The sequence below is a fragment of the Elephas maximus genome, chromosome 7 (genome assembly GCF_024166365.1).
Source record: "Elephas maximus indicus isolate mEleMax1 chromosome 7, mEleMax1 primary haplotype, whole genome shotgun sequence".
NCBI lineage: Eukaryota > Metazoa > Chordata > Mammalia > Proboscidea > Elephantidae > Elephas > Elephas maximus.
This window is the reverse complement of record NC_064825.1, coordinates 115,347,737-115,360,923: the sequence shown is the minus strand read 5'-3', so window position 1 is coordinate 115,360,923 and position 13,187 is coordinate 115,347,737. Positions and strand designations below refer to the sequence as shown.

The 13,187-nt window shown below is 36.1% G+C and overlaps 1 protein-coding gene across 1 annotated transcript; it reads right to left on the bottom strand.

The window, feature by feature from the left end:
* Positions 1-8,263: 8,263 nt before the first annotated feature.
* LOC126080768 (olfactory receptor 10AG1-like) lies at positions 8,264-12,791 on the bottom strand. The gene is made up of 2 exons (XM_049891942.1): positions 12,760-12,791; positions 8,264-9,208 (listed from the first exon to the last, which is right to left on the bottom strand). Exon 2 carries the CDS (start codon positions 9,206-9,208, stop codon positions 8,264-8,266), a length of 945 nt encoding a protein of 314 aa, XP_049747899.1. The 5' UTR covers positions 12,760-12,791.
* Positions 12,792-13,187: the final 396 nt, after the last annotated feature.

The window sequence follows — 13,187 nt, the reverse complement described above, 5'->3', positions numbered from 1 at the left end:
GCAAAGGCTAATGATAATTTCCTGATAAATAAAGATCAGAGAAACTGTAAAAGCAAGAGAAAAATGACATTTTCAGGAACTAGCAAAAAATTTGTTAAGAGGGGAGGCTCTTTTTTTGAGTATATAGCCAGTTAAAATATTTAGACCAACTCTCTTATGGGAAACAAATAAAATAATGTATAAATGTATTTTAAATCTATTCAAAAGCATCAAAAACTGACAAGATATTTAGTTACTGTTAGAGCAAGAATCATAGAAGAAAATATTCTTATCATTTTACAATGTGTAAATAATACAAATATTTGGAGCCAGTAGTTAAAATGACTCTAATTAACATTGCAACAAAACCCAGACCAAGGTCAACACAAATCTGTCTTGGAAGTACAACCAGAATGCTCAAGGAGGGTGAGACTTTGACTCAAATACTTTGGACGTGTTATCAGGAGGGACCAGTCCCTGAAAAGGGCATCAATCTTGCTTGGTAAAATAGAGGGTCAGTGAAAAAGAAGATCTTCAATGAGTTGGATTGACACAGTGGCGACAGCAATGGGCTCAAATATAACAACAATTGTGAGGATGGTGCAGGACCAGGCAGTGTTATATTGTTGTACACATTGTCTCTATGAGTCGGAACTGACTCAATGGCAACTAACATTACCTTGTATCCAGAAAAAAAAAAAAAAAAAACTCCAAAACTTTGTAATAAAAAAAGCCACCAGGCACAAAGGACTTCACGGGTGAATTATAAAATTTTTAGCAAGGAACAATGTCAAATTATGCAAAATTCTTCAGAGAATAGAGATATGTAAAATACTTACTTGTACAACACCAAAATAAAAGTGAACTTTCAAGAAAAACAAAAAAGGAACATACAAAAAACAAAAAAACATTGCCATCAAGTAGATTCTGACTCATGGTGACCCCATGTGTGCAGAATAGAACTGCACATAGAGTTTTCAAGCTGTGATTTTTCAGAAGCAGATTGCCACACAAGTTTTCTGAGGCACCGCTGGATGGGCTCAAACCACCAACTTCTTGGCTAGTAGTTGAACGCTTACATGTTTGTACTGCCTGGGTACTTTATTAACAGTGCTACGGAATTGGCACATTTGTCTGTGAAGCATCTCTTTTTGGAATGTGAGAGACCCTGCCCTAACAGAAAATATCTAGCTCTTTTACCATTTCAGAAACATGGCGATTCATATACAGCCAGCAAGAAAATGAAACAACACAACCCATATAATTATACTATTTTTGCTCTGTATCTATGATATTTTATTTGTACATGTACATGTATATATAGAAGTTCTAGAAGATTCACTTCTCGAATAATAGCCAAAAGATAGACAGTTCAAATCCACTCAGAGGTGCCTCAGAAAACAGGGATGCTATTAAAATCCCATTAACTCCAAAATATAAATTTTAGCCATATGAATTTTGTATAAGCTTACTTCAAAGGCAAAGGATAATGAGATTGTAGTGGAAGGAAAGTAATGGCATTATAGAGTAAAGAAATGTGAACAAATTTACTATAATTTTAATAAATAAATTATAAATACATAAATGGTCCTTATTAAGGCAATTTTTTTTATTCACTCTGTGTATTCCTTCCATCTTCTTTTGATGCTTCCTGCATCTTTTAATATTTTTCCCAAAGAACCCTTCACTATTGGAACTAGAGGCTTGAATTTTTTCCTTAGTTCTTTCAGCTTGAGAAACGCTGAGCGTGTTCTTCCCTTTTGGTTTTCTATCTCCAGGTCTTTACACATGTCATTATAATACTTTGTCTTCTTGAGCTGCCTTTGAAATATTCTGTTCAGTCCTTTTACTTCATCAACTCTTCCTTTTGTTTTAGCTGCTTGACATTCGTGAGCAAGTTTCACAGTCTCCTCTGACATCCATCTTGGTCTTTTCTTTCTTTCCTGTCTTTTCAATGACCCCTTGCAATCTTCATGCACGATGTCCTTAATGTCATTCCACAACTCGTCTGGTCTTCAGTCACTAGTGTTCAATACATCAAATCTGTTCTTGAGATGATCTCTAAATTCAGGTGAGATATACTCAAGGCCATATTTTGGCTCTCATGGACTTGCTCTGATTTTCTTCAGTTTCAGCTTGAACTTACATATAAGTAATTGTTGGTCTGTTCCACAGTCGGCCCCTGGCCTTGTTCTGACTGATGATTTTGAGCTTTTCATCATCTTTTTCCACAGATGTAGTCAATTTGATTTCTGTGTGTTCCATCTGGTGAGGTCCATGTGTATAGCCACCATTTTATGTTGGTGAAAGAAAGCATTTGCTCAGCGTTTCTCAAGCTAAAAGAATTCAGGAAAAACTTCAAGCCTTGAGTTGCAGTAGTGAAGGATTCTATGGGGAAAATATTAAAAAACACAGTAAGCATCAAAAGAAGATGGAAGGAACACACAGTCATTATACCAAAAAGAATTAGTCGATGTTCAACCATTTCAACAGGTAGCATATGATCAGGGACCGAAGGTACAAAAGAAAGAAGTCTAAGCTGCTCTGAAGACATTGGTGAAAAACAAAGCTCCAGGAATTGACCAAATACCAACTGAGATCTTTCAACAAATGGATGCAGTGCTGGAGGAGCTCACTCATCTATGCCAAGAAATATGGAAGACAGCTTCCGGGATAACTGACTGGAAGAGATCCATATTTCTGCCTATTCCAAAGAAAGGTGATCCAACTGAGTGTGGAAATTATATAACAATATCATTAATATCACACACAAGCAAAATATTTCTGAAGATCATTCAAGAACGGCTGCAGCAGTATACAGACAGGAAACTGCCAGAAATTCAGGCTGGTTTCGGAAGAGGACGTGGAACCAGGGATATCATTGCTGATGTCAGATGGATCCTGGCTGAAAGCAGAGAATACCAGAAGGATGTTTACCTGTGTTTTATTGATTATGCAAAGGCATTTGACTGTGTGGATCATAACAAACTATGGATAACACTGCAAAGAATGGGAATTCCAGAACACTTAATTGTGCTCATGAGGAATCTTTACATAGATCAAGAGGCAGCTGTTCAGACAGAGCAAGGGGATACTGCTTGGTTTAAAGTCAGAAAAGGTGTGCATCAGTGTTGTATCCTTTCACCATATGTATTCAATCTGTATGCTGAGCAAATAATCCGAGAAGCTGGACTATATGAAGAAGAACGGGGCATCAGGATTGGAGGAAGACTCATTAACAACCTGCGTTATGCAGATGACACAACCTTGCCTGCTGAAAGTGAAGAGGACTTGAAGCACTTACTGATAAAGATCAAAGACCACAGCCTTCGGTATGGATTACACCTCAACATAAAGAAAACAAAAATCCTCACAACTGGACCAATGAGCAACATCATAATAAATGGAGAAAAGATTGAAGTTGTTAAGGATTTCTTTTTACTTGGATCCACAATCAAAGCCTATGGAAGCAGTAGTGAAAAAATCAAATGACGCATTTCATTGGGTAAATCTGCTGCAAAGGACCTCTTTAAAGCATTAAAAAGCAAAGATGTCACCTTGAAGACTAAGGTGCGTCTGACCGAAGTCATGGTATTTTCAATTGCATCATATACACGTGAAAGCTGGACAATGAATAAGAAGACTGAAGAAGAATTGACAGCTTTGCATTGTGATGTTGGCAAAGAATATTGAATATACCATTGGCTGCCAGAAGAACGAGCAAATCTGTCTTGGAAGAAGTGCAACCAGAATGCTCCCAAGAAGCAAGGATGGCGATACTGGGTCTTACATACTTTGGACATGTTTTTGGGAGATGTCAGTCCCTGGAGAAGGACATCATGCTTGGCAGACTACAGGGTCAGCGGAAAAGAGGAAGACAGTCAACGAGGTGGATTGACACAGTGGCTGCATCAGTGAGCTCAAGCCTAACAACTATTGTAAGGGTGGCACAGGATTGGGCAGTGTTTTGTTCTGTTGTGCATATGGTCGCTATGAGTTCAAACTGACTCGACAGCAAGGAAGAGCAATAACAACAATAATTAAGGCAATAGAAGAAGAAATCATGTGTGTGTGAGTGTATGTGTGTGTGTGTGCACGCAGGTGTGAATGATCATCCATATTGGATATAGGCAGGAGTATATGTATGTTTTCTTCTTTATTAAGTGCATATTTCAGTAGATGGATATATTAAATCCCCTATTATAATGAGAGAACCTGAATCTCCAGAAAAAGGTCCACCAAATCATATATTAGGTTTCTCACATATTGGGTGGCCAAAAAAACAAAAAACTTAGACTCTCTAGTCAGATGCCTAGGTTCATAAACTATGTCATCAGTTTCTTTTCAGTCAGTCTCAATTATATTAGTTGATAATGAATAGCAGATAAATAATTGTGTCCAGAGAGTTACTAGAGGCTAATTCCCTGAAAATTAGTAGGTTGGGATGACAAGAAGTAGAGACATAGAAGGAAAAATTGCAAAGGTCTGAAGGTATTTTGCAAAAGTATAATGGAATCCATAATCTTACACTTGTTAATTGACCTTGAGTTTACAAAATTATAAAGGTTAATTGAGTCTTTGAATATTAAGAAATATTTAACTCTCTTCCATAGTACTGGTTCATTGGACAAGAATATGAGCCATAAGTTTTAGAAAAACTAAACATAGTACATTTGTGAAAGGAAAACAATCCCAATGTTTAATCAAGTAAGTTTTCTTTTCCAGGTAATAGAAATTGTGTGGTGTTCATTTCCTCAAAAATACCACTGGAATAACTACCTTCATAAGATCTGAGTACAATAAAGCTACTGATTCCACCAATAATTTCATCTAAATACAGCTAACATCTCGATTTTGTGGTGCTTTGAACTTTTCCAAATACTTTTCCATCTTAAGTAGATATTTGAAAACTTATTACAACCCAGAGTTAATAGGATAGCTTATTATTATTATCATTTTACCAATTGTGAATAAGATGAAAAAAATTAGTAAGATTACTTGTTTGAGATATTAATAATAAAAAGATTAAAGATCAGTTATCTGAACTGCTGAGATAGCATAGTCCCATTTAAATTGTGATTCTCCTTTACTCAATTAAAAAAAAAAAAAAGTTACCACCACAGTCAATACCATAATCATCATTCCTATCATCACTATCATCATCATCATCATGGACTATGTATCAAATTCTTGTAACATATAAAATATTAATTGAGAAGGGTATAGGCATTTTTCTAAATTTTATTTTTTATTGTTTTTGAGAATATACACAGCAAAACATACACCAATTCAATAAGTTTCTACATGTACAATTAGTAACATTGATTACGTTCTTCAACTTGTGCAACCATTCTCACCCTACTTTTCTAAATTGTTTCTCCCGCGTCAACATAATCTCACTGCCCCCTAAGGTTCTTATCTAACCTTTGAGTTGCTAGTGTCAATTTGATCCCACATAGATAGTTCTTAAAAGAGCATAATGCTCGAGACAGACCTTTTTAGCAAGTAAGCTAAACTATTGTTCTGGCTCAAGATGACTTCAGGGGACATTATTGGTTTAAGGTTTAAAGGTTATCTTCAGGGTAATAGTTTCAGGGGTTCATCCAACCTTCATGGCTCCAGATAGTCTGGAGTCCATGAGGATTTGAAATTCTATTCTACATTTTCCCCATTTTGTTCAGGACTCCTCTATGGCATCTTTGGTCAAAATGTTCAGAAATGGTAGCCAGGCATCAGGTAGTTCTTCTGGTCTCAAGCCAAAGGAAGCAATTGTTTATGGAGGCAAGTAGCCACACGTTCCATACCCTCCCTCTATTCACGACTCTCCTTTTTCCCCTGTTGTTCCAAGTAAATAAAGACCAATTGCTGTGTGTTGGGTGGCTGCTTGCAAGCTTTAAGACACAAGGCACTACACAATGAACTGTGACGTAGAACAGACACAGTAAACATGTTATTAGGCCAAGTAATTAGGATATCCCATAAAACCATGAGCCTATACCTCCAAACTAAGGAACCAAATCCTCTGAGGTGTTTCGTATACACATATAAGGTGTTTGATACTTGCATTTTACTCATAAAGAAAAAAATAAGTGCATAACTGTAGGACATCATGTCAGATGACAGAAGATGTAAACAGCTGTATGATGTAGAAATATAACTATAAAACATTAACTAAAATTGCCTTGTATATATTTGTACAATCATAACTGATTTACAGAATGTCACCATGTCAAGAGAGCTGCTAGTAGAAGTTCTTAGGGACAGATGCACTAAATAATCCCTTCATGAGAATTGTTGGCTTGAGTACCTGGATTTGGCAGGATGGGCATTAATGGCTCTGTTGATAGATGGTCACTTTTCTTGATAAAGCCAGCTGAAAGGTTTAATCATTTCAAACACGTTAGAAAGGACTAAAACTTGTGAACATTAGCCAAACTAATATAGTCACAATGGTGTGGACTTTGGATAATCAAGAAATAATTTACAGCTTTTTCTTCCCCTTTTATCTCATAGATTTTTTTTTCTTTTAAAATCTGAAGTGGTTTAGGAGTTGCTGTTTGGAGTGCAGTCGTGAAAGAGATGAAATATGCCAGAGCATTAGGCCATAATTGCTAAAAAGGACATAGAAATACCTGCAAATTAAACTGAGGTGAGTAGGAGTTTTCTCTTACATCCTGTGCTCTGGCAGGAAGTTACTAGGGAGAGAACTAAGTGTATGTAAGCTTTCTTTTGGGAATATGATTTAATTCTTTTTTTTACAAGGGGGTCATTGGTGGTTCAGTGTTAGAATTCTTGTCTTCCATGCAGGAGAGCTGGGTTCAGTTCTTGGCCAATGCACCTCAAGCATAGCCACCAGTCATCTGTCAGCGTAGACTTGAATGTCACTATGATGCTGAATAGGTTTCAGCGGAGCCTCTAGACTAAGATGGACTAGAAAGAAAGGCTTGGCTCTCTACTTCTGAAAAATCAGCTAATGCAAACCCTATGGATCAGAATGGACTGACCCACACAACCATTCCTGCAGATGGCACAGGAAGAGGCAGAGTTCCCTTCCTTTCTTTATGGGGTCACCATGAGTGGGGCTAACTGTACAGCAGCTAACAACAACAGTCCCACATAGGTACATAGTAGGTTTAATAAACATACTCTCAATGTTCATTGATGCTCTAAAATAGTATACATTTATCCATGCTCTCATTGAATCACTCACTCAATAAACACTCATTTTTGATTTACTATTGTCCAGTAGAAATTGACTCAACAGTGTTTTTATTTTTAATTAATTAATTTATTGTTCAGTACTTGTGATGTAGAATCATAAAAGGATGTTGGTAAATACAGATATGAAAATTTAGATGACTAATTCATTAAGGCAACTAATCTTGTATACTTGCAAGAATATTTAAACCAAAAATTTTAATAGCTTGAGTTCTATTCTTATTTTTTATAAAGAAAGTGTGGAACAGATCACACTTTTATTTATACAACAGGATTATTGTTTAGACATGGAACGGGAAATTAGACCAATTTAGAAGTATATACTCAAGCGTAGTAAACTTGAAGCTAGGTATCTCAAAGTACATCATAAGCTGAAGTGATTGACTTGTCAATGGGGAAATGTAGAGACTTGAAATGTTTCATAACTGTGTGACACACACTTAAAACATTAATAATTAAGCTCATCATACTACTTTAAAATGTAGTAAAATAAACACAAAAGAATTTGTCAATTCAACAATTTCTACATTCATAATTCAGTGACATTAAATACATTCTTCATGTTGGGCAGCTGCTATCATTACCCTTTTACAAATTATTCCACCACCATTAACATAAATTCAATGCCTCCTAGGCAAAAATTATCCTATTCCTCACCTCCTTAATTACTACTAACCTTTGGCTGCTATATATTTCCATATTTTATAGGTGAGATCATGAAGTCTTTGTCCTTGGGCGACTGACTTATTTCACTCAGCATAAAGTTTTCAAGTTTCATCCACGTGTTGTGTGTATCAGGACTTTATTTCTCTTTCTGACTGAATAATATCGTATGCGCCACATTCATCTACTGATGGATATTTAGGTTGTCTCTACCTCATCATGGAAACTCTGGTGGCGTAGTGGTTAAGAGCTACGACTGCTAACCAAAGGGTCGGCAGTTTGAATCCACCAGGCACTCCTTGGAAACTCTATGGGTCAGTTCTACTCTGTCCTATGTGGTCGCTATGAGTCAGAATCGACTCGACGGCACTGGGTTCGGTTTTGTTTTGGCTAACTCATCATGCTACTTTTTAAGAAAGAATTTTCTCAGTGCAGCAATAACGTCCTTGTTTCTAAGGCTATATATCATGGGATTAAACATGGGAGTCACTATGGTGTAGAAAAGTGAAAGCAGCTTGTCCACTCCTGCAGAATGATAGGACTTGGGTCTTAAATAGGTGATGGTAGCAGATCCAAAGAATAAAACCACAACCAGCAGGTGGGAAGAACATGTGGAGAAGGCTTTAGCCTGTCCTGAGGCTGCTGGCAACTTTAAAATGGTGCAAATGATTTTACTGTAGGAGGCAAGTATCAACATAAAAGGAAGAACAACAAAAAACATAGCTACAGCATAGACAGACATCTCATGAACTAAAGTGTCCCCACAGGCCAACTTGATAATAGGAGGGACGTCACAGAAGAAGTGGTTAATTTTGTTAGAATCACAAAAATGCAGAGAGAAAACTGTAGCTGTTTTCCCTATCTGGACTGGGATGCCAATGATCCAGGAGCTGACTGCTCGCTGGACACACATCTTTTGGTTCATGACTAGAGGATAGTGCAGAGGGTTACAAATGGCCACATAGCGGTCATAAGCCATCACTGCCAGGAGGAAACATTCAGTGGCTGCCAGCATAAGAAAGAAGCACATTTGGGTGGCACATCCCAGCACAGAAACGCTTCTATCCTGAGTCCAAAGATTCACTAGCATCCTGGGAAGAATGACAGTTACATAAGACATTTCCAATAAGGAAAAATTTGCCAGGAAAAAATACATGGGTTTCTGTAATGTGGGATCAAGTCTGGTTAGTATTATTATGAGGCTATTTCCAATTATAATAATTATGTAAATGATGGCGAACACTCCAAATAGAAACTCTTGGAGATTTGAAAGATCAGAAAATCCCAGCAGTACAAATTGCTTCACTGTAGACACGTTGCCTTCAGCTTTTTTCACTTTGTGTTTCATCTGTAGGAAAGATTAAATCAGAAATACAAGTTACTTTGCTTTTCTTGGCTTTTGTACTCTCACCTGCAAACCGGGGATAGTGTGTCTTACAATTTTTCCAGTTCCCTATAAGAACAAATCCTGTAAATGACAGTTACTCTAAAAAGATGGTCAAGTGTATTTTTAAAGTATTGCTCAATAAATCCCCAACAAGCATTTTCTTTGTGTTTTTTTTTTTTCTCCCTGCTAAGAGTTTCCTTACATTTCCTTGTTTCTGTTGATGGCATATGTGATTTTAAACTTTGTTATTCACATAAACATTCAAAATCTCTAAATTTCAAATTATGTTCAAGGATAGCAATTATTATTTCATTCTTTTATTGGCATGCTTCCCTCTCAACTCTGCTTTCCAATGTTATCAATTGACAATTAATTGTTATTACCCAAAGAAATACTCCGTAAGTCATCTATCACAGTATTGAACCATTTAAATGTAGTTAATAGAAAATGGTGATTTTCCTATGGGATCTCAAAAGTCTTGTTTTGCTTTAACATACTGTAAATTGAGGCTATTTTATTATAAAACGTGATGATGAGTTAACACCAAATGTTATGAACTGATATTTAAACTTTAAATATCTGTTTATATTTCAATGTAAGGTCTGTGAAGTCAGAAGTCATCATTTTTATTCACATTATGTAGTCAGTCATAAGTTAGAAACAAGTTCACCTAGCATTTATGCTTAAGAAAGCAATTTTAACTAGAATGCTCACTTTATTTATATACACCTGCTACATAAGGGAAACATTAACCACAACTCATCCATAATATTTTCCTAAATCATTCCATCCTTACTACTTGCTGTCTTCCTGCTGACCTCAATTGTGCCATTCAGTCTTCTCTCTTGCACACAGTGCATGTTGCACACACATGAGTGTGTTAAGCTGTGACTGCCAATTTTTATTATATACTTTTCTTACCCCATTCCTACTTTATTTCTTATAGAATTCAATATTTTTTTCTATGCAATGCTTAGTATTTTGTTCAACAAAACATGATTTATTAATATCCGTATAACCAAAAAACCAAACTCATTGCCGTCAGGTTGATTCCAACTCTTAGAGACCCTATAGGACAGAGTAGAGCTGCCCCATAGGGTTTCTAAGGCTGAAATTTATACAGAAGCAGACTGTTAGTGGGTTCGAACGGCTGACCTTTCAGTTAGCAGTCGTATAGCTTGATTTAATAACTTACTTGCTAGATTATATAAATGAATCAACTTGATTGAGTCTTTAGAATAATTTCTAGGTAGTAAGTTTAAGTTTGGCCTCCTACCTAAAGGTGACCTGACTCCCACCATTACTAGATTAAAGGATGTAATTTTTTTTGCTTCGTGTGTGTTAAAGAATAATACTCATTTTATTCACTTTTAAAAAATCAGCACATTACCACATTGTTTTCAGTAATGCTAGATAACTTCCATATTATGTATAAATTAATTTGCAAGTAAATACAGATGGTTGTTTTTAGTGGTTAGTTGCGTTGAGTCCATTCTAACTCACGACGACCCCATGTGTTCAGAGTATAACTGTTCCACAGGATTTTTAAGCCTGTGACCTTTTGGGAGCAAATTTCCAGGCCTATCTTTCAAGGCACCTCAGGGTGAATTCAAACTGCCAACCATTTGCTAGTATTCTAGCACTTAACTGTCTGAACCTCCCTGGGACCTGTCAATAGAGATTAACCGTTTACAAAAGGGAGACTCAGTTACGTCTACATACTAAAGTTCTTAAAAACCCTGGTGGCGTAGTGGATAAGAACTACGGCTGCTAACAAGAGGTTGGCATTTCGAATCCACCTGAGACCCCTTGGAAACCCTCTGGGACGGTTCTATTCTGTCCCATCGGGTTGCTGTGAGTTGGCCTGTATCATGTCCTACAGGAGACACAATTGGGACAGTAGGAAAATTTGGACATTCTATGGATTTTCTGTGACTAAGTAAAGGAAAAACAAATAACTGCTTATTTTAGCATCTACAATATTCTAGACTAAATAGTAGAGCATTAAAGGTATTTTCACAATCATTATCTAACACAGTTCTCCCAATAGAAATCGGATTGTAGGGGATGTTAAAGATCCTGTGAATCTTCCGGACGGTCAGAAACTAGTGTCTAACACATAATGCTAATATGATATGATTTAATTTTTTAGATTACACAGCCCACACTTTCTTTCACTTCACGGTTATACAAAACTATAATCATGTTTCAGTCACCTTTGTTATTAAATCTAGAGTCCAAATGATCAAACATTTTTTTGAATTTTTGTCACCACCATGCATCCCCCAACCCCACTTGATCTGACCATTGCCCTCAGGAACTGTATCCTCATTATTTTGTCTGATTTTTTCGTAAACTGTTCCTCAATCTTAGGTTCTCACTCTGCATTATTGCCACTGATCAAGCACGCAGTACACCTGAAAAGAAACCTGGAATTAAGGCGTGAAGAAACAAATAACAAGAAAAGAACGGCTAAGCTTGGAAACAGGAATCTAGTGTTCTACATCTCCTACAGCCACTGAAATCTTTATTCTACAAAAAGGAGAAAAGTATTATGAACACCGAAAATGATTCTCAATGTAAAGCCACTTTCAAAGTGAGAAATATAATCATTCACATTCTATCTGGCTTTTGCAAATCTTTAGAAGCTATTATTTATACAACTCAGAAAGAAAATAACTAGATACACATGTTGGCATTTCTACTTTTATTCAAACACTTTATTTTTGTGATCTCCATACTTTGTTTGGGGTAGAGATTTTGTTATCAACTGAAATATCATCACCAAACCTAAACCCATTGCCATTGAGCCGATTCTGACCCAAAGTGACCGTACTGAACAGAATAGAACTGCCCCATACAGTGTCCAAGGAGTGTCTGGTGAATTCAAACTGCCTAACTTTTGGATAGCAGCTGGAGCTCCTAACCACTGGGATTTGCAAACTTCATCATGGTATATATACGTATTCACCAGATATACATATTCACCAGAGTACTATATATATATATATATACACACACATACCTGCATAGAGGTTAAATTAAGAACAAGTTTAAAATTAAATAAAAAACAAACCAAACCCATTGCCATCGAGTCAATTCTGACTCATAGTGACCCTATAGGACAGACAATACTGCTCCGTAGGGTTTCCAAGGAGTGCCTGGTGGATTCCAACTGCTGATCTTTTCTTTTGTAGCCATAGTTCTTAACCAGTATGTCACCAGGATTTAAAAAATAGAAGATAGGAAATAAATGTTAGAAATTGGTGAATGCAATTTTGAGGAATTTTTCCTCTAGCAGAAGTCTCTAATGATAAAAAGAAAACAATATACCTTTAGTATTTTCAGATTTATCATAGAACTTAACTCTCAGTAAACACATAATTCCTTAGATAGCAGGACACAAACACATTTCAATTATATCCATTCACTATCTTTTTCTTTATACATATATATATTTGAGATATGATCTGTAGATTTAATACTTGTAAAATATTTAAACCCATGCTTACCACAGAGTAATCAATCAGTAAATGTTAGTGCTTAGGATAATGATGAAGACTGTAAGTTTTGATAGACTGGCCCATTGTATCACCAAACTCTTCTCATTTTATTCTCATTTCATCCTATAATCATGAAAATAAGAAAAGTAAAATGACTATCTGAGCAGTGTCTGAAGTCAAAGAAAAGAAAAAAAATTTTTTTTTTCAGTTTTATAACCTTGAATGCTTTCTGCTGATGCTTAAAAGGCAAAGATACACATAAAAATAAATTTGATATTGGACAGAAATAGTTTATGCTTACCTGTTTGATTAAGGAAAATTTCATGCTTACCTTTAGTGATTGAGTTCAAAGTCAGAAAACGACAAATAAGGTTTTTGTAACAGTTGAATAATTCACTTTTATTAGAACAGGTTGACCACCTTCTAAAACATATTCT